Below are 22,057 nucleotides of genomic sequence, written 5' to 3'. Positions count from 1 at the left end.
TATGATTGTTAGAAAAACTTCTATTGTGAAATTAATGTGTTTTTATAAAATGTTAAAATGTGAATTTTATATGTATATATATATTTGTTTGTGTTTTTTGAGTTTGGAATAGAGGATTGTATATCCTGTACCAGAAATCTTTTCAATAAATTTCAATAAATTTAGTAGGCCTAACCAGGCCTCCCTGATAGGCGAGTCCCCAGCTGGCTGGCCTTAACAGGCCGCCTTGGAACTATCACCCGGACTCAGGGCTCATAATTACCAGTTGCTATCAGGTAGTAGGCTCCTCAGGCCTCCCTGAAGGTGAATTCCCACTTAAGATGGTTATCAGGTAGTAGGGCTCACCCGGCCTCCCTGGAGGCAAGGACAAGCAACTGGAAAGCTAGTCTGACTTATTATCGGGCAGTAGGCCTCACCAGGCCTCCTTTAAGGTGAGTTCTCACATGCTGTGATTCTCAGGTAGTAGGCCTCACCGGGCCTCCCTGAATGTGAGCTCCCAGATATTGTGGCTATCAGGTAGTAGGCCTCACCAGGCCTCCCTGAAGGTGAGCTCCCACAGATGGTGGTTATCAGGTAGTAGGCCTCACCAGGCTTCCTTGAAGGTGAGCTTCCACAGACTGTGGTTATCAGGTAGTAGGCCTCACCAGGCCTCCCTGTGAGTGGTTTCCTAGCGGTGCTGGGTTCAGGAAGCTAGTGGCCTCTTGCTATCAGTTCAGCTGGCCTTAGCAGGCAGCTGCTGAAGGCGAGCTTGTGCCCTGGCTCGACTAAAGTGTTCATTCTCTGCTACTGGTTCCCTCCTGGAACCTCCTTTTCTGCCTACAGCCTGGTTTACCTACCAGGCGGACCATGTACTCCCCTCACCGAGGGTCACTATGAGCACGCGGACTCCTTAGTCAGGTCAGACGGTTGTAGGCCTCTCGTGAGGCCTCCCAGTTAGATCAGCCCTTAGGCCTTCACAGGCCTCCTCAGTGTTTTGAAACACAAACACTGGGTAGATCCGTGGATCGAGTAGAGAAACTCCCCTCGCTAGCAAGGGTTGGAAAGCACTATGCTGAGTCATACTCTCCGGGATATCCCATCTTTGAGATCTGGGCCAAGTGATTCACTGCCAGCTTCACAGTCCCCTCGGGTTGGATGCCTTACCTAAGGCAAGTGTCCAGAGGCTCTGTCTTCGGACAGACAGGAAGTGGTCAGACTAGGTATCTATGTACTGACGCCAGGTCAGGCCGTCCTGGTGGCATTTCGGGGTGAGTACGTTCCCCTGAATAGTGATTGGCTGGGGTTCATTCGGGTTCCCTAGCCACATTCCCTAGAAGGGACCCCTTTTAATTGGAAGCTGTGGTTACAGGCCCTGAGCAGGCCCAGGTAGGCTTTCATTTATGAAGGTTTTCCTGCGAGGCTTATAGCTTGGGCTATGACCGTAGGGAATGTTGTCACTGACAGCCCAGTGTGACCTGAGGGTGAGTGGTTCTAGCGTTTCATTTGCTGGTTCTGACAGTTGTCACTGCCACCTGGCATGCACTCCCCTTAGCATGGTGCCATTGGTATATCGTTCCCCAAAGCGTCAATCAACGCAGTGCGAGTTCCCTTTCGAAAGGGAACGTCTCAGGTTACGACTGTAACCTATGTTCCCTGAGAACAGGGAACGAGACACTGCATCTCCTTGCCATGCCTCGGGGCCTGCCTACCAAACAGTCCCTTCAGACGATAAGGTGATTGTCATGTTTGCAAGGCGCCCTTTTATACTTGCAGGTCGCACGTTAATCATTCACGTTAATGATTCACGGGCTGTCGCCGGTTAATGTGATTGCCGTGATTTGATAGTGATTTCAGACACCTGTCACGCCTGAGGCGTTCCCCCCCAAAGCGTCAATCGACGCAGTGTCTCGTTCCCTGTTCTCAGGGAACATAAGTTACAGTCGTAACCTGAGACGTTTTGTGTAAGAAAGCTTTATGCGAGGAGGCGTAAACACATCCTGAATATTGATGGATTTCACACCTGAGAAAGACAAAGACCCTCCCCTAATGGCCCTATTAGGAGCTATCAGGCCCTATCATTCTGAGGAAACTTACACAAAAAATGAGGAGAGATTTAAAAAAGAATGGCTTTTTGATTGCTTGGATTTATTTACAACACAACATAATCCAAAGATACACAACAAAGGACAAAAAAGCACATTATTTAACACACTGATGTAGAGACTTGAACAGTCACTCACCTTTGTGCCATTTCTGAAACATAGTACATACCTGTCATTTCCATGGTGTTTGATTTTTCATTTTACCATGTTCATGTACAGAGACTCATGTGAATGTTGAAGTCAGCAGGACTCAGTGGCATCTGGTCCCTGTAAAAAAAATAATAAAAAAAAACACTGTGAACATGCTGATATCAAGAGAAACTATAGGGCTGCACGATTTTGGGAATACATTTTAGATTTTTCTGGTTAAAATTGCTTTTTAAACTTCACAAAACACAAAATACAAACACACACACATATATATACATAAGTCTTAGGCATGTTAATACCCCCAGCCCCCCAATGAGTATTTTGTATTTTCGCTTGACCTTCGTCTTCTTCTTCAACCCGTTGACGTTACAGAATAACCGACCACAAATATGGAGGAACACATCCAGTTCATCAACCTGGCTCAGGGGAACCACGATATCCTGGACTTCTCCAGAAAGTTTTTTCATCTCGCCCTCAGCAGTTCCCTGGAGGATGAAACCCTCAGCACCCTGTTCCGGATCGGGATCACATTCCATCGCCCCCTCGACCTCCCAGACACCACCGGACTATCTTGGAGAGAGACTGTGTTCCGGTGTCTGGTGAGTGTTGCGTCCCGGTCCGGAACACCACCGTCTCCAGCCATCTTCGCCACGCCATCCATCCTCATCCATAGTCCAGCCGAGCCTGCACTTCAAGCCAGTCCAGCCGAGCCCGCACTTCACGCCAGATCTGCCGAGCCCAAGGCAGTATGTGTCATGCCCGCTGCCCCTGAGACTGTGAGCGTCATGCCTGCCGCGCCTGTGACAGTGAGCGTCATGCCCGCCGAGCTAGAGACTGACAGTGTCATGCCCGCAGAGCTAATGTTTTCTTTTATCCCGCAGAGCTTGAAGCTTCCTTCGCCGCTGGTTCCGTCCAGGTCAAAGCCCTCTTCACAGCTGGTCCTGTCCAGCTCAAAGCCCTCTTCGCCGCTGGTCCCGCCCAGCTCAAAGCCCTCTTCGCCGCTGGTTCCGTCCAGTTCAAAGCCCTCTTCGCCGCTGGTTCCATCCAGCTCAAAGCCTTCTTCGTCACTGGTCCTGCCCAGCTCAAAGCCCTCTTCACAGCTGGTCTTGTCCAGCTCAAAGCCCTCTTCGCCGCTGGTCCCGCCCAGCTCAAAGCCCTCTTCGCCGCTGGTTCTGTCCAGTTCAAAGCCCTCTTCGCCGCTGGTCCTGTCCAGCTCAGAGCCCTCTTCGCCGCTGGTCCCGTCCAGCTCAGAGCCCTCTTCGCCGCTGGTCCCGTCCAGCACAGAGCCTTCACCGCTGGTCCCGTCCAGCTCAGAGCCCTCTTCCCTGCTGGTCCTGTCCAGCTCAGAGCCCTCTTCGCCGCTGGTCCTGCCCAGCTCAAAGCCTTCTTCGCCGCTGGTCCTGCCCAGCTCAAAGTCCTCTTCACCGCTGGTCCTGCCCAGCTCAAAGCCCTCTTCGCCGCTGGTCCTGTCCAGCCCTGAGCCATCTTCGCCGCTTCGCGGCATGGCCACCTCCTCAGCCTGCACCGCCATGGTCCCCTGACCAGCCTGCTCCGCCTGGACCGCCCGAGGGGTGGTTTCCTGCTCAGTCTTCTCTTCCTCGACCAACCAAAGGGAGGTCACCACCTGGACCATCCTGGAGTCCGTCCAGCTGCACCCGGTTCGCCTTCTCGTCACGGACTCCAGGATGCCCACCCCCCTTCCCGTGTTCTGTCTTGTACGGCGCAGGTCGCGCTTAGCGGGAGGGGGGAGTTATGTCACATTCACCGCCTTCTTCATCGTCTGTGTCTTCACTACACTTCCCAGAATCCTCTGTCATCATCACCTGCACCTGCTCATCATCATCATCATCATCGTCACCTGTTGTCTTTGTCATTATCTGTGTATTTAAGTTCCCCTCTCACTCCTTTTCATTGTCGGTTATTGTTTGTGCACTTACACACTGTTTCGTGTTTGTTTGGATTTTGCCTATGAAAATAAATATTGAGTATTTTGTATCTTCGCTTGACCTTCGTCTTCTTCTTCAACCCGTTGACGTTACAACTGCAAAGCTACAGTACTGTGAAAAGTACTGGCACTTGTGTTAAAATGCTGTAAAGTGAGAATGCTTTCAAAAATAAGGCCTTATTTCAGGGTCAAAGATAAATATAGCTGCGAGCAGCGATTACAGGCCCAAGCCGGTGGCACCGCAACCCCGGTGCCTTTAGTTACCTAAAGGCACGGGGGATGGCGGTGCCACCGGCTTTGGCCCTCCATCGCTGCTCGCAGCTATATATATATATATATATATATATATATATATATATATATACACACACACACACACATATAAGACAGAAAATATTACTTGTCTTACCTTATTCTGATTTTATGATACACTCAAAATATTCCACAACAAATCCTTTAAATTTAATGTAAAAATAAAAACGAAAGTAAGCAGTGTTGGGCTCACGTAACCCTCTCATTAGAATCAAAATGTTTCAATATTTGCGATGTATTTGGATACTAAACTATTCTTTATTATAGGCTTTGTACTTCACTCGTGTTCCAATATCGATGGAAAAAAATCATCCTCTTCACACGCGCAAAAATGTGCTTGGAAACATCACAGTGGAGCTCTGCTTACTGTGAATGGTACAGATTGTACTACTGACTATTTAAACAGAGCAGTGTAATTCGTTTATGTTAGGTTGACTATTTTTATTATTATATTGTATTAGGGCTATAATGAACAGGCTGCGATGTCAAGATTGCAATTCTGGAATGTGTGTGTGTGTGTGTGACGCGGTTGCGGTTGAACAGTGGACACAAAAACATAAATAAAATGTTTTAGTTAATTCCTACATCCATAGGAATACATTGAAAATGCTCGCTCTACTCCGCACCATTATCAATGTCTGTGCGGACGTCTGTATTTTACTATATAGTATACTATAGTTAGCGATTTAAAAGCCCTCAGCGGTGTCACACGTCGATTAACCGGTGGGAAAATTTTATCACAGTCACATCCCTAATATATTTATATATAAATACAATAGGCCTACCTGAAAGAGAATTTTACTTGCCCGACCAGAGTATAGCCTGATTAAAACGTCAATAACAAAAAAATAACTTGGGAGTCACTAAAACGAGAGATTATTCTAATTTCATTACATTCATTTTAAGTTGCAATCAGCAGTTAATAATGAATGTATTACTGATCAATGGTAACAAGGTTGCACTGCTGAGGCTCATGCTGCTTCTCCAGGAGAATTTTAAACAAATGAGCGCAGCACACAAAAAAGCAACCCAGTTAACAACATACTGACTATAAAAATTACAAATATGGAGTTTTTATATATTTTATAACATATGATAGAGTTAAGCAACCTCACTTGACGAGTAGGCAACTATTTCCTGAATACAATCACGATTGAAACTGTGACATTGATTTCATACAACAGGTTAATAAACAGTTACAATTAAGTCACTTACATTTTAGATGCAATATTGACTGTTTTTGTTCTGTTTCAGCAGTAAAAATAGTTAAACAAAGATCACAGCAGAACCATTGCGCATCTCACAGCAACTTGTTTTCTCATTACTGAATGATTCAGCATTTTGAAACGAATCGCTTGACTCAAAGATTCAATGGTCAATCCATAAACATCTGTCTCAATCATGAATGACTCAGTCATTGGAACGAATCGTTTGAACGAATGAATCAATGACTCGCTCATTAAGATGGTCGCCTGGCGACACCTAATGGCGGTTTAGTGATATGTTTAAAAGTATCATTTTTTCCAACGTGCACCATTATCAATGTCCGTGCGGACGTCCGTTTTTTACTTTCACTTTTATATTAGCGATTTAAAAGCACCCGCTCGTGTCACACGTCGATTAACCGATGGGAAAATATCCTCACAGTCATATACCTAATAAATTTATATTTAAATACAATAGGCCTACCTAGTAAAACGTTTTATATACTATTTTGATATCCTTTTGGACACAAGAGGGCAGTATAGCCCTATGTTTGCTTTTTTGTTGAACCAAATAGCACTAAATAGCCTGTTTTTAACTTTTTCATACTTCTTGAATTGCAAAAACAGAATAAAATAGGTTTAGTTCTAATATTTGTATAATTTTATATAAAAATAAATGGTGTATAATTACATTTTTAGAAGTTATGAGATGTTTCCTGCTTCCTTTTTGACATTAATTTAATCCCTCGCCATAGCAAAACCGTTTGAGATATTCAATATCCGTTTACAATTTAGCATCATTAATATATTTTTATCATTTTGAAAAAGTTTGGTGGGAATAAAATAAACCTTTTAGGAGGAGTAACTAAAAACTCAGAGGCTGATTTAACAAAAAATCCATATTCAGACCAAAATATCTGGCTTCCTGTTGGTTGCAGCTAATGCCTGTAAATTAGAAAGTTGTCCGGCTCGATGAGACCAATATACGTACTGATTTTTGTAATTGTGGGTAAAACTAACCCCCCCACTTTTGTCAAAAACATTTTGAAAGTGACACACTTCCTGCTGCCAGTTGGTGGCGCTATAACTTTGACTCACAATAGTCACATCCATCTGATCGGCCTCTTACCACGAACACACTGCTGAAGTTTCATCAAGATCAGTTAATGTGTGCAGAAGTTATACCACTTCGTGTTTCTCTTTTCTCGCCATAAATTCGTTTCCTCGCCACGGCCAAACCGTTCGAGATATCAAAAATCCGTCCGCAATTTAGAATCCTCAATGTCTTGACTTCATGCACACCGAGTTTGGTGGGGATTGGATGAATTCTTTAGGAGGAGTACTTCGCATTCCACAGCAAGCGTTTTCCAAACAACCCATAATAGCCGACTTCCTGTTGGGCTGGCGTAAAACTTGACCGGGGGAAAGTTGTTCGGCCCGATGAGATCTATATGTGTACCGAGTTTCATATTAATTAATGCAAGCGTGTTTGATCTATGGACCAAGTTTTGGGACCCCGTTCAAGTGGGCGCTGTTGAGCCCCCCTGCCACGCCCGGGTACCAGCTTCCCTGATGGCAGGGGGTTCTGACTTGTGTGCAAAGTTTCAAGAGTTTTTGAGCACGTTAAGGACCCCAAAAGCCCCTGAAACCTTGATTAACAATATAAAAGCAATAGTCAAATTCCCCCCTCCCCTCACACACACACAGACACAGAGAGAGGGAGAGAAAATTCTTCAGAAAATCCACATTCAAACCAAAATATCTCTCTTCCTATTGGTCAGAGATAGTTCATGTAAATTAGAAAGTTGTCCGTCTTGATGAGAACAATACACATACCAAGTTTTGTTGCTGTTGATAAAACTAACCCCCCCACTTATGACTAAAGGTGGCGCTACTGAGCCCCTCACCACGCCCGTTTCTGAAACTTTGCACATGTCTACTGGCTAATAAATGTGATGTGTCTGTCGAGTTTCATCCAATTTCAAGTATGTTAAGAGTCTCAAAACCATCAAAAAAGAATATTAAAGTTTGAAGCATTGCCATGGCAACAGTATTAAAGATATCAAAAATCCTTTCACAGGTCTACATCTGCCGTGTGTTTACATTATACACATAAAGTTTGAAGCAAATCGGGTAAAAATAAGAGGGTGATTTCAAAGCATGTTGAAAGGGACACACTTCCTGCTGCCAGTTGGTGGCGCTATAACTTTGACTCACAAAGGTCACATCCATGTGATCGGCCTCTGACCACGAACACACTGCTGAAGTTTAATCAAGATCAGTTAATGTATGCAGAAGTTATGACACACTTCCTGTTTCCATTATTCGCCATAAATTCGTTTCCTCGTCACGGCCAAACCGTTCGAGATATCAAAAATCTGTTCGCAAGAATTCATCCTCAATGTCTTGACTTCATGCACACCGAGTTTGGTGGCGATCGGATGAATTCCCTAGGAGGAGTATTTCACATTCCATTGTATGCGTTTTCCAAACAACGTATAATAACCGACTTCCTGTTGGGCTTTTGTAAAACTTAAGAGCACGAAAGTTGTTCGGCCCGATGAGATCTATATGTGTACTGAGTTTCATATTATTACATGCAAGCGTGTTTGATTTATGGACCAAGTTTTCGGACACCATTCCAGGGGGCGCTGTCGAGTCCCCCTGCCACGCCTGGGTACCAGCTTCAGTCCGGCCCTGAAGGCCGCGGGTTCTGACGTGTTTGCAAAATTTCAAGAGTTTTTGAGCATGTTAAGGGCCCCAAAAGTGGCAAAAAGGCAAAAAAAATTTTTTTTTTTAAAAATGTAAAAAAATCCTTCCGGAAACAATAGGGCCTTCGCCCTTTCAGGGCTTGGGCCCTAAATATACAATATGGAAAATATAATAGTATGGTAACACTTTACTATAAGGTCTAATTTGTTAACATTAGGTAATTAGCATTAACTAATTATGAACTAACAATATGCAGTGAATTTTTACAGCATTATATTGTTAGTTCATATTAGTTAATGCTAATTACCCTGAAATAAGGACTGTACCTGAGTGAATTTTGATTTAAGCTTGGTGACAGCAGTCAAGTTGTAATTGTTTGTGTCAAACAAGTTGTGAATTTGTTGTAACATTAAAACAGGAGATCATGACTTACTCTGTGCTCAAAGTGATGCTTGGAGCTCCAGAGGTTTCCTCTGTGGGTGAACAAAACTTTCGGAAGATGTTGTAGCAGAATCATGTGAACAATTCCAGGATATGCTTTTTTTCATTGTTAGTTGCGTTAAATCTTACCCAGATACAATAGTGCTATTTTCTGATTGGCTATTGAGTAGCCCCTTTCTTTTTTCTTTTGATTGGCTGATAAGTGGCAGGCTCGACTAAGAACTCCAGGGGAGACGCGCTTGATTCCTGCCGGTTCCATAGTGAGAGTGGCCGGGCCAGAGAAATGTTGGGCGCTGCGGCATATTAAATATATTATAAATAGTTTTTCCGCGTGAGAAATACAATGTGTGGCGGGAGTGCGTGACAAAATACTGAAATGAGTGACAATGTGTGACACTTGAGAGCCCTGGAAAACTGAATATAATTATTTTTTTGGTTTCTTCTTTTTTGTTCGTTTTATAGATAAATGCGCAATCAATAAGCAGAGCACAGAGGACAACACTACAAGCGAGAGACAAAAGGTAAGTACAGGCCTTTGAAATCCAAGTTATTAATGGTTTCATATAGATATCTAAAATAAATGCTCTCTGCTGGTGAAGAAATATTTTTTTACATAGCTAAAGTATATCAGTGTAGGGCTGCAACAATAAAATCAGTAATAATCAATAATGAAATAATCAACTACAAAATTATGTGTGCCATGCATTAGTTGCAGCTCTACACCAGTGAATGTGTAATGAATGTGTATGCTGTTTCTTTCATAGGAAATGGATGAAAAAATTCAGCATCTCTTCAACAAACTACATCTTGAAGGCAACATCAACCTTAAAATGAAAGCTACAGATGTTCTTCAGTTAAAAGCACATTCGTTTAAGTCTCATAAATCTTGTCCTGTGGAGGAGCTGATTCAGACTTTCATACAAAAACTATTGATGATGGACTACAGAGCAAGAAGCATTAAAGTCAATCAGCTTATCCAAACACAAGACACAAAGGATTCACATGAAGAGGCTGATGTTGATTTTTTCAGAGAAATGGATGGGCCTGGTGATGCAGAAAACACACCTGAACCTGTTCACCCGATGGATGTTCAGATGGCCGTGTTTCACTGTGCTGATGGTCTCCTGAAGCAGCTGATGGTCACTAAACTGTCCCAGTGTCAGTACGCTCTTCCTCTGCTTGTTCCTGATCCATTCTCACAACAGATTGATTTTCCTCTCTGGACATTCAGACAAATCAACAAGAGCTGGAAGATGAAAAACACCAATAATGAAATCATCAGTCAAATGCAGCCAGTCTACAAGGCTGAAACTCCAATGGTGTTTTTCTTCAGGTTTGTCTCTGTGTCTTCATCCAAGTCTCAGCTGATGAACAGTCTCATCAATGAGAAACACGACACATTCTTCCACAGGAACTGCCCAGGCAGCAGCAGAACCAGAGTCCTGATGGATGGAGTGGTGGAGATCGCCTGGTTCTGCCCTTCTGGGACAGATGATGATAAATTCACTGACTGTGTTGCATTCTGTAATCTACACGGTAATGCTGGAGACCATGAGAAACAGCTGCAGATCCTCACTGAAAGGGCCTCAGTCAATGTTTATATTCTACCACGACTGGACAGGAATGACAAAAAACTTGATGAACTCTATAAGGGCTCAAAGCCACTCATTTGTCTTCTTACTGAAGATAAATCAGCTCCTATTAAAACACGGAAAGGAAAATACAAAATCGGTTTGAAAGAGAGAAATATGTCAGATGTATCTGAAGAGCTCATAAGAACGATAAATTATTGTCTTTCAGAATCATCTTCCACTTTCAGACTTGATGTGTTCAAACACATCAGAGTAGATGAGGAAGATGATGAAGACTGCAGGAGAGGAAGAGAAGCAGCACAGCAGATGGTGAATTTACTGCAGAAGAAAGATTTAACAGAAATCAAAGATTCATTTCTGCCTCATCAGGGGAAACTGTGGCATCAGTGGAGTCAGAAGAACAAAGAACTACATCGACCTCGAGCAGATGAGACAGAAATGGACATCAGTAGGAAACACTCAGAGATGAAAAAAATCCGTCAACAGCAGCTTGAATCTGACACCAGTGAGTTTATGAAGCTCTTTATTGAAGAAATGAACTCAAATGCTGCAAACAAAATGTTTTTTCTTAAATGGCTCAGAATCCTCCTGGATGAATATATCTCAGCTGACCTTTCTGCTCTACATCACAAGTATAATGAAAAGTGGTCAACAGTCTTGAAACTGAAAGAGAACAATGAAAAATCCGAACAACTCAAAGATGCACAAAGTAAACTTGAGAGAATATCTGAGGAACTTCAAGCTTCAAACTTTGGTTTGGAGCACATCATGCGGGAGATCGGTCAGATCTATGAATCATGTTCATCAGTGAAAAAGAACAAGAAAGACCTGCAGTTTGACTTCTCTTCTTTCCCGAGTCTTGCAGCAGAGATGATGATCTCTGGATTTCCACTGGAGCTGATGGATGGAGATGCTGTTCATGTTCCTGTGATCTGGATCTCTGCTATACTAGATCAACTCATCCAGAAACTGGGAGAGCAGAGAGTCTTTGTGCTGTCAGTTTTAGGGGTTCAGAGCTCTGGGAAATCCACCATGCTGAACGCCATGTTTGGACTCCAGTTTGCCGTCAGTGCTGGCAGGTGCACCAGAGGAGCTTTCATGCAGCTGGTCGAAGTGTCAGACGAGATGAAATCACAGATGAACTTTGACTATATTCTGGTTGTTGATACTGAGGGACTTCGTGCTCCAGAACTGTCTGGAAGATCAACAAGAGATCATGACAATGAATTGGCCACATTTGTTGTTGGTCTTGCAAATCTGACATTGATCAACATCTATGGAGAAAACTCATCTGAGATGCAGGACATTCTTCAGATTGTTGTTCAGGCCTTCCTGAGGATGAAGGCGGTCAGCCTGAATCCAAGATGTGTGTTTGTGCATCAGAATGTTTCAGATGTCACAGCTGGAGAGAAAAACATGGAGGGAAGGAGACGACTGCAGAAAACACTGGATGAGATGACAAAACTGGCTGCTGACGAGGAAGTCTGTGATGCAGAATGTTTCAGTGATGTAATTGCCTTTGACATACAGAATGATGTGAAGTATTTTGCTCAGCTCTGGGAGGGCAGCCCACCAATGGCACCACCAAACCCAAAGTACTGTGAGAATATTCAACAACTAAAGGAAACCCTTATGTCTCATGCCTCAAAATCACATAGAATGAGTCTGATGGACTTAAAAGATCGAATTAAATATTTCTGGGAGGCTTTAATGAAGGAACGATTTGTCTTCAGCTTCAGAAATTCTCTGGAGATTTCAGCCTACAGGAAACTGGAGACCGAATACAGCAAATGGTCCTGGAGTCTTCGCAGTGCCATGATGGGAACTGAGAACAAACTACACAATCAAATAGAAAATGAAACAATTCATGAGGTTGAGAAAATTTTTCTTCAAAGAGAACTGAAGGAGACAAGTGAAGAAGTGGAGAAATCGATGTCAGAATTCTTTGAGAAAGACACACATGCAAGCATACTGATTCAATGGAAAACATCATTTGAAATCAAAATCAAAGAGCTTCAGGAAACCATTGTGAGAGAAACAAAGAGGAAATTAAATGAGATTCTTCAGCAGCGAGACCTGAAGAAAAAGATTGATGCTCAGAGGACACATCATGAAAACAGTCTCTATGAAAAGAGCAAAGAACTTGCCTTAAAACTCAAAGACAAAACAAATGATGAAAAAACTCTGAAGAAAGAGTATGATTTGTTCTGGGAACAGAGTGTGAAAGAGATCATCTCAGACACTCCTCCAATCAAAGATATTGACTTACTGAGAGATGTCAAACTCCTCCTCAGTGATATCTATGGGGGACATCTCCCTTTCGACCACAGCAAAGAGGACATCGAATGTAACGATATCTTCACTGTGCAGAGTCATTCTCAATATGTTATTTTCAAAAAGTCCACAAATAATGAGGCTTGCAGAACACCTAAAGGAACATCTGAATATGATCAAACTCTGTCTTTAGAGGATGAAGCCCAAATAAGATCATTAGTCACAGATGTTGCTCTGGAGATAGAGAGAATGATTCAGTTATTTAACATTTCAAAGATGGGCTACAACATCAGCTACATTCAACAACTCACAGATTATGTCAAGAAGACAGTAACAGAACATCAGGAAAAACCAGTGAAATATGTGCTCAAGAAACAGTTCTTCATGGATTTGGTTCTTTCCATCTGTAAAAGAGCAAACAAGATGATCACAGACCAACACAGAATGTTCAGGGAAGCCAATGATCCTGTCATATATGTTGAAAAGAAGAGAGAAGAGTACTATAGTATTTTCCAGAAACACCTGCATGGTGCAGCATTATCTACCATTTCTGGTAAGATTATCCATCAGAAACTTAAAGACCCCATTGAACAGAGCGTCTACAAGAAGACTGCCAGAGATTTAGCAGATGAAATGAGGACAAACTGTAAATCGCTGAATGGAAACAGATCAAATCTGGAGAAACACATCCTAAAAAAACTGGCACAAAAAGAGGATTTTGTCAATTACACAAACTACATTAATAATCCCAGAGATCACTTCAAGAGTTTCATCAGAGATGAAGTCAGTCAGTACATCACTGATAAGTTCAGTGTCAGTGTTTTACCCAAGATGAAGGAAAACATCAAAATCCTGCAGCAGAAGATCGTGACAGCAGCACATGAATCTACTGAACTTGTTCAAGAGAACAGAGATGTTGATTTGTGGTTGAAGAGTTTCACACAGAAGCTCTCAGAAGAGCTGATCTTCTCTGAAAAAAACCTCAGTGGAGTTAGTGTTGATAATTTCAACCTCCTAGAAAATGTGATAAAAGAAGAACTTCCTGATGTAATGTCAGTCATTAGCAGTAGATTCAGCACAAAGACATTTCCATCAAAGCTGGATTATATGTTCAGACCAGATGAGCTTCTGTTTGATCAGTTCTGTCATTGCTGTTGGGTTCAATGTCCATTCTGTAAAGTCATCTGCACCAACACAATAGAAAACCATAGTGGGGATCACAGCGTTCCTTTCCATCGTAGTATTGGACTGAATGGGATTCATTACTTGAAAACATCTAACTTGTCTGTCCATATCTGCACATCAGCAGTAGCAAACAGCAATCTATATTTTTATCCCATTGGATCAGATGATAAAGTTCTCTGGAGAGAATATAGAAGAGCAGGGGGAGATTATGCAAACTGGAGCATCACCCCTGACCTCTCTGAACTGCCCTACTGGAAGTGGTTTGTATGCAGATTCCAGACCGTTCTGGAAAAATACTACAAGAAAACATTTGAGGGCAGTGGTAAGATCCCAGATGAATGGAAATCATACTCTAAAGAGGACGCTATTGGGAGTTTGGATGAATACATGTAATTAAACAAGTATAATACGTTTCTTTTGGGTCATTCATTTACAGAACAGTTTTCCTATCTTTGATACCTTGGGACTCCTTAGAGAGAATAGTTAAAAAATTAAGCATAGCGTCAGTTCTGGCAGGTCACGTTTGTCAAGCTCGCATCAGCCGATCCACGTCTACCTATAGGAATATGACGCCTATCACCGTATACATATATAAGCTCCTTCAGTATTATCAGCAGCTGGCGCGTTTCTCAGGAGCTAATTACCCTCCTCCATCCCCAGCTCCTCCTCTCGTCAGTCAGGATTTGGCCTTCTGATATCCCTTGAATCAGAATAAATTCTCAAATTATGTTGTACTTTAAAATCTTGAATTAATGATATCTGCAATACATTCATGTTGGTAGTGTTCAGTTTCAAAAGACTGTAAATATTCTACATTCACCAGTTATTGGTGAACTGATCAATACATTAAAGCGTCATGAAACCCCAAAACACATGTTTTTAGATGTGAACAGATGTGTACAGGCAACACATCACTGAAAACACTAAAAGCTCTCATACATTTTACCAACAAATGGAAATTGGTTATTTTTGCATTTTTCTGAGCAATTTAGTTCTTCTGAAGTCGTAGCAACGTCACTGAATGTGAGGTAGAAGCGAGCCTTCGGAGTGTGTGATTGGCTGCGGCACGATTCTACGTCAGCTGACCCTGAGCGACTCTCTGCATTTATTCATGAGAATGAACTCTCTTAACCCAATCACTGCGCTGTATTAAGCATGAGATCGAGCAAAAAGCATGAGTTTAACAACGGTCGCAACACGGATCATAATGTTCAGATAAGACCGGAGCACGTGCTTTTCAAGTTTTTATGGACATATTTCATATACTCTAGTGCTCTAAACATGAACCAGCAACGCGTGTGCACACATCTTTTTAATCATTTAATCACATCTTTTTCAAATGAAAAATAAGGACACTGATACTTACTTTCATCTGATCATGAACGTGATGACAAGAGGAATTATTCTGATACACAGAAGATAATGTAGACCGAAAATTCAACGAACAATGGACAAAAAAGTAACTATGCCTTTATTCTTTCTCTATTATGCTGACGTGTGCCATTTGTTCAGAGACTGTAGTGCTCGTAAATGTAATGAAAATAGTATTAGACCTTTTAAATGTACCGCGTTTCTCCCCTGTTTGTTGTTGTCATATAGGGTTACATTTTTCAAGGTGCCCTCAACTCTTTTTTTTGTTTTTGTTTTTCTGTGTTCATATTTTAATATTCATGTGTCTGTATAATGATTGTGTTGCAGATCTGTGTTTTATTGGTTGTTGTCTCCCCTTTTCCCATCTTCTACTCTCCCACTTTTCCACAGCTTTACACGCCCAAACTCTGAGGTGTGAACGACCAGGCTGAAACAGGGGGGTTTCATGACACTTTAACATTAGTGAGAAAATTATCGGAAAAAGGTTTTATTTGTCCTTTCATATTTTTGAGCACTTAACTGCATCCTGCTTACTCTTTAAAAAGTTTCCTCTTATTTGCTTTCGCTATTTCTTAAATCCCTCCCTGTTCTAACCTGTACTATTCTAGACAATGTTTGAAACTTTGTATTGTTAGCACTTCTGGTCTATTGCCTCCTTAAGGTGATTGGATTATTGTATTCCTCATGTTTAAGTTGATTTGGATAAAAGTGTCTGCTAAATGAATAAATGTAAAAAAGTAAATGTAGTTTAGTTTTCAGTGTTACTTTTTTTGTGTCTTCTAGTTTTAGTTTTTTTTTTAATATTTTTTTAAATGTATATTTAGTATCTACCTGCTAAAGTTAATTGCTTAAATAAGATTATATATATTCTTTAATTCCTTATTTTTAAGAGCCAGCCCCTCCCATGTGCCACTGTCATTTTAATTATGTAAGGATATCTTGTCTTCATTAAAATGGAAACTTTATACCTTGTGCATCACAAACTACCTAAGATGGCTGGCAATTCTATGCCTTTATGAGAGTAATAAGGGAAGTTGTTACGAACACAGGTGCTTATCATGGCTGGACTATCGAAGGAAAGGATTTGATTTTGGTGTGGAAGTTTGATGTGGCACACAGAGTGTCTTTTCAACTATAGGGTAATTAAGCCTGAAGAACTTCTGAAATAGTAAGATGTTATTTCCTCTTCTATGTTCCTGAAATAATAGTTATTTTTCTGATATGTTTTCGGTAAAATTCCCCTTTATGTGAAAAAAAATGGAAGCTATAAAAACTTACTTTAATTTATTTTGTTTTGACCAAAGCCTATTTCCTGTTTGAATTCCTGCATTTGATTCTCTAAAAATACAGAATTGCTTTCATTAACTGTTTCCATCCACCTATTTTTATGCAAATTTTGGAATGATGCCCTGAATTGAGTCAGATGTTTTGTTTTGTTTTTTATCCAATAAGACATGGGCATAAACTACGATGGAAACACATTTGCTGAATAAATTCCTTGATGTACATAAAAAAAATGTCTTTGCCTCAGCAGATCATTTGATTGAACTAACCAGGGATGTGCGAGACTAGTCAACTGAACTATACTGCTGCTGCTAGTCAACATTGGAAAGACTAGTTTTGATGATTTTGAAGTCTAGTATTTTATAAGTTTTTTATTAAAATTAAGTATAATGAGTGTGATGGGCAACTCTGTGCCAGAAAGTCCAGGGCCACTTTTTAGCCCTGGTCCACCCCTACTCTTGGGGGAATTAAATGAGCTTACTTCGGAGTCGGGTCTAACCCAACACAATAGGAACCAGTGACATTAGTATACGCTGATTGCTCGAACGCATGCCATATGAAACACCAGCACCCGCCATTTAAAAAAAAAAGCTGTGTACTCACACAGTTTACTTCACAAACAAACTCTACAATGGAAAATAGCTATAGATGGACCGACGCCGAAATTCAGGCGCTGCTTTACCTTTGGGACACAGAAGAAATCCAACACGACTTTGAAGGTGCCAAGCAAAACATGAACATTTTTGCTTATATTTCTGATCAGCAAATGACGCTGGGCATCAACCACACGGCAAAGCAGTGCCACGAAAAACTTAAGAAACTGAAGCAGAACTACAAAAAATAAAAGATCACAACCACCAGAGCGCAAAACTAGCAAATGGTACCAGCTTCTTGATGGAATAGAACAACAGGAAGTCACAGGTTGACCAAAGCTCTCTCTTCTTCTTCTTCTTCTTCTTCTTCTTCTTCTTATTTTTATTTTTATTGGTGGTTGGCAAACCAACTTAAAAGGTGCATTACCGCCACCTACTGGACTTGGAGTATTTTAATCGTGCGGACTTAAAGGCTGCACTCCCTAAATTCCACCAGCATGTTAAGTGTGCTACAAGAGGAGATAACATCCTGGACAAGGTATACTCTAACATCAAACTGGGCTACAGGGCCAGACCACTACCACACCTGGGCCAGTCCGAAACATTTTTCCTTGCTTTTAATCCACGCATATTCCCCCCTCAGGAAAACTGCTCCCGCCATCACACAGACTGTTGCCACATGGCCAGAGGGTGCCATCCCAGCAGCTACAGGACTGCTCTGAGAGGACCATCAACATCAGGACCATCAACATCAGGACCTGGAGGTGTTCACAGACAGTGTTCTGTGCTACATTAAGAACTGCATAGACACTGTCACAGTGGACAAACGCATCCACGTCTACCCCAACCAGAAGCCCTGGATGACACGGGGGTCCAGCAGCTGCTAAAAGAGAGGAACACTGCCTGGAGGTCCGGCAACAAAGACCTCTACAGTACAGCCCGAGCTGAAAAACATAACATAAAGAGAAAAACATAAAACAGACTTACACACAACTTCACAGTTCACACAATATTGTTGTACTGATAAGCAACTTTTAAAAATATGAGTGCTAGTAGCCTCTTCCACTTAATCTGGTAGACTTTATGAGGTAAAGCTCTGGTTGGCAAGTAACTTTTTAACTTTAAATGTGTCACGGTTCATAAATCCTTGTGTTCATTTTGTGGATCTGTTGGTGTGTGTTAGGTGTTGGGTCTATGTGTGTTGCTTGTTTGTTGCCTAGTGACCAGCTCATCACTCCAATCAGTCACTTCAGCTGCAGCTAGTTACTGCCTATATCTAGCTGGAGAGAGTAATGATGGGTGTCGGTTCGTCACTTATGTCTTGTTCTTGTTGCCAGTTACCTCGTCTGAGCTGCTTGCTGTGTTCTGCTCCCCGCGTTCTCCTCTGAGTCCCACGTGGCGCTGGATTACCAGTTCGGGAATTCACATCGACCAGTCTCTTGTAGTGCACCCTGAGTATTCCTTTATGGTTTCGTCTGTCAAGTTTCATCAGTCTCCTGCATCTTGTCTGATCATCTTCTCTGTCTAATAAACTGAGTAACTTGCATTTGGATCTGGAACTCGTTATTGTGACAAAATGACTCAAAACTGATGTTATAGTCTTTGGCCCATCTGACAAATTCTAGTTTAATAACTTTATTTTAGAAAGTCTGTTACCTTTTAATTCAAAGTCTGTACGGATCCTTGGTGTTCTTCTTGACAGTCAATCGATGCAGATATTTCACAAGCTTATTGTTTCCACTGTAAAATCATAAAACCTGTGGGTATACTAAAATAATGATAAAAAAGTTTTTCCACAAGTGTGTATAACGAGATATGAAAGATGAAAGATGCAGTTCTGCAGTTACAGTAAATTAATCTCATGTTATTTTCAGCTTGTTTAAGTTAATATGAGCACACACGCTGCCACAAACACTCACTGTTTCATCACGGTTTGCTCTCTGGGACAGTTTCTGATTCTTCTATAGAAATCATGAGAAAAATGTTAATGATTCAAGAGTGTTTTGTGAGGGAAAGAGAGCATATGATTATCTTTCTTTACAGACATGAGGAACACATTAGATGAGGAAATATCATTTCTATAATGAGGGCGAGATGCTCTCCTCACTGGTTAGATAAAGTCTTATATGATCGTTTACAATCCAATCCTGTCTCTCGTATAATTCTCATAGACTCAGACTGGGCTCAGCAAGACAAAGAATAAAAATGAGTTATTACAAAGAAGACAAGCAGCAATAAAAGATGAAAACAATGAGATGCTCTTTCAGAGTTAATGAACTGAATGCATGAACTGACAACTTCTGAGTTTGTAAAAGAAAAAACCTTCAGAATAAGTGTATTGTGAGTGTCCAAACTCCTGCTAACTACACAGAATTGTATTAAGTTTAGTGACAACACAATGTTACGTACACCGACTGGTAGATACTGTTTTATTATTGCTCGACACAAATTTCACGATTTCAATTCTTGTGATTTGATTCCGATCTTGATTTAATATCGATTAATGTGGATGAATATTAGGTACAGTAGATGTGTGTTATGATGCATCTCATCTAATGCTGTAAACATACAGAGAGCCCTGTCAGCTGGCAGAATTAATATTATTAAAGGTTAAAAATAACAACTCAGTTCAATATAATGGGGTTTTTAATATAATAACAACGTTATAATATTTTAATGATATAAGTAAAAATATAATAGGGAATGTAGTGCACATATTTAGCAAAATACTCCTCTCTATAGCTCATTTTTCTAGCCAACTAGCGTGCTATGGTCATTAACTGGCTTTCCTGAGGTAAATATAACGTGACATTATTCTCCAGCTGTTTTATTGACTTCTTTCCAGCATTAAAAACACTGATTGATCGATATTATGTATGAGGCAAATACATTTCAGTAAGTTGTACTGTCTCTTTCAACACACCTATTGTTCATTCGTGTTTATTTACTATTAACTAGTAGTAAAAGAGTAAGAGATGATCTGCACGTCACTTTTACAAGCTCCAAAACGGTATTTATTGTTCTAATTTAATTCTAAAAGTAATAAAATTGACAGAATTTGAATTCAGAATTAGTCTGATATCAGCAGTAACTGCTGTGTGTGTGTGTCCTCTCTCTCCTGAGTCTCTGAAGGCCTGAGGCAGATGTGCTGATGTTCATCTGTCATTATAGTAACTCTGCTGCCCTCTAGTGCCTGTGTGTCACTGTTGCACACCACACACACATCTCTCTGAACCACACACACATCTCTCTGAAACACACATCTCTCTGAATCACACACACATCTCTCTGAATCACACACACATCTCTCTGACACACACATCTCTCTGAATCACACACACATCTCTCTGAATCACACACACATCTCTCTGAAACACACACATCTCTCTGAATCACACACACATCTCTCTGAATCACACACACATCTCTCTGAATCACACACACATCTCTCTGAATCACACACACATCTCTCTGAATCACACACACATCTCTCTGAATCACACACACATCTCTCTGAATCACACACACACATCTCTCTGAATCACACACACATCTCTCTGAAACACACACACATCTCTCTGAATCACACACACATCTCTCTGAATCACACACACATCTCTCTGAAACACACACACATCTCTCTGAAACACACACACATCTCTCTGAATCACACACACATCTCTCTGAAACACACACACATCTCTCTGAAACACACACACTGAAACACACACACATCTCTCTGAATCACACACACACATCTCTCTGAAACACACACACATCTCTCTGAAACACACACACATCTCTCTCTGAATCACACACACATCTCTCTGAAACACACACACTGAAACACACACACACATCTCTCTGAATCACACACACACATCTCTCTGAAACACACACACATCTCTCTGAAACACACACACATCTCTCTGAATCACACACACATCTCTCTGAAACACACACATCTCTCTGAAACACACACACATCTCTCTGAAACACACACACTGAAACACACACTGGCTGACACACTTCAGTCATTCCTCTCGAAACTCCTCATGCTAAACTCTAAAGGCCGGGTGTTCTCGACTTAATAAACATGTTTCAGACAAACACCAGTCTCTCTCTCTCTATATATGATGTGATGAACGTGACGCGATACTCCCTAAAATCAGCTTCAGTTGAAGGTTTCCAGTCAATAACTTGAAGGTAAGAGTAAATGTTCATTCTCCTGAGCCTCAGACACTGGAGGATCGTCTAGCTGGAGGAACGGCTCAGATCCAGACACACACACTTCAGCCTGTGAGCAAAGCTAATAATATACTGAATGATTTCACTGCTCTGAAGCTTACACTTGTCCTTGTATAAATGTAGTTACTTTTTTAGTGTTTGTTACCTTTTTATTTACTATTTTCTGCAGCCACATACATTATATGGTTATGTTCAAGGTCTGTCTTATTGTTAGTGTTCTCTAGTATTTCTCTGATGCCTGTTTATTTGTACATTTGTCTGGTTTCAATAAGAAAACACAGTCTATGTAGTGCAGGGCAGTTTCTAGCCTTTTTGGCACCCTAGGCCCTAGGCCAGATTCCTGTTGAGCAAATCTAGTACATTTGAAGGTTAAATGCATCAGTCTCGTGCACTGAGAGCTCAAGATTAAGAGCTTCAACCCATGACCTGTGCACACATTGAACAAAGAAGCATTGACTTGTCCCTGGACATTAAAGAGGGCTCACACATCTCTTTAGTTATGATATAGAGTCTCAGTCTACTTTACATTATATGTATGTATGTGTGTGTGTGTGTGTGTGTGTGTGTGTCGTCCACTATGTAGGAAGCACGCGTGACGGATGGAGACGCGGGCCGCGTGACGTCAGGAGCGTGACGTCAGCGTCAGCTCCCCTGGGCCAGTGCG

The 22,057-nt window shown here is 41.5% G+C and overlaps 1 protein-coding gene across 1 annotated transcript in view; it reads left to right on the top strand.

Annotated features, from left to right (window-relative positions):
• Positions 1-14,290, top strand: part of LOC311284374 (interferon-induced very large GTPase 1-like) — a gene marked incomplete at its 3' end in the record, with an annotated part of 36,228 nt that extends 21,938 nt beyond the window's left edge. The window contains exons 6-7 of the mRNA XM_084399370.1: positions 9,309-9,367; positions 9,611-14,290. Coding sequence (XP_084255496.1) covers positions 9,309-9,367; positions 9,611-14,290 — 4,739 coding nt within the window. The remainder of the gene's footprint in view (positions 1-9,308; positions 9,368-9,610) is intronic.
• Between the last annotated feature and the right edge of the window lie 7,767 nt (positions 14,291-22,057).

This window comes from Rutilus rutilus (genome assembly GCF_951802725.1).
Source record: "Rutilus rutilus genome assembly, chromosome: 24".
NCBI classification, from domain to species: Eukaryota; Metazoa; Chordata; class Actinopteri; order Cypriniformes; family Leuciscidae; genus Rutilus; species Rutilus rutilus.
Note: the sequence above shows the minus strand (reverse complement) of the source record. Positions and strands in the feature narration are given on the sequence as shown.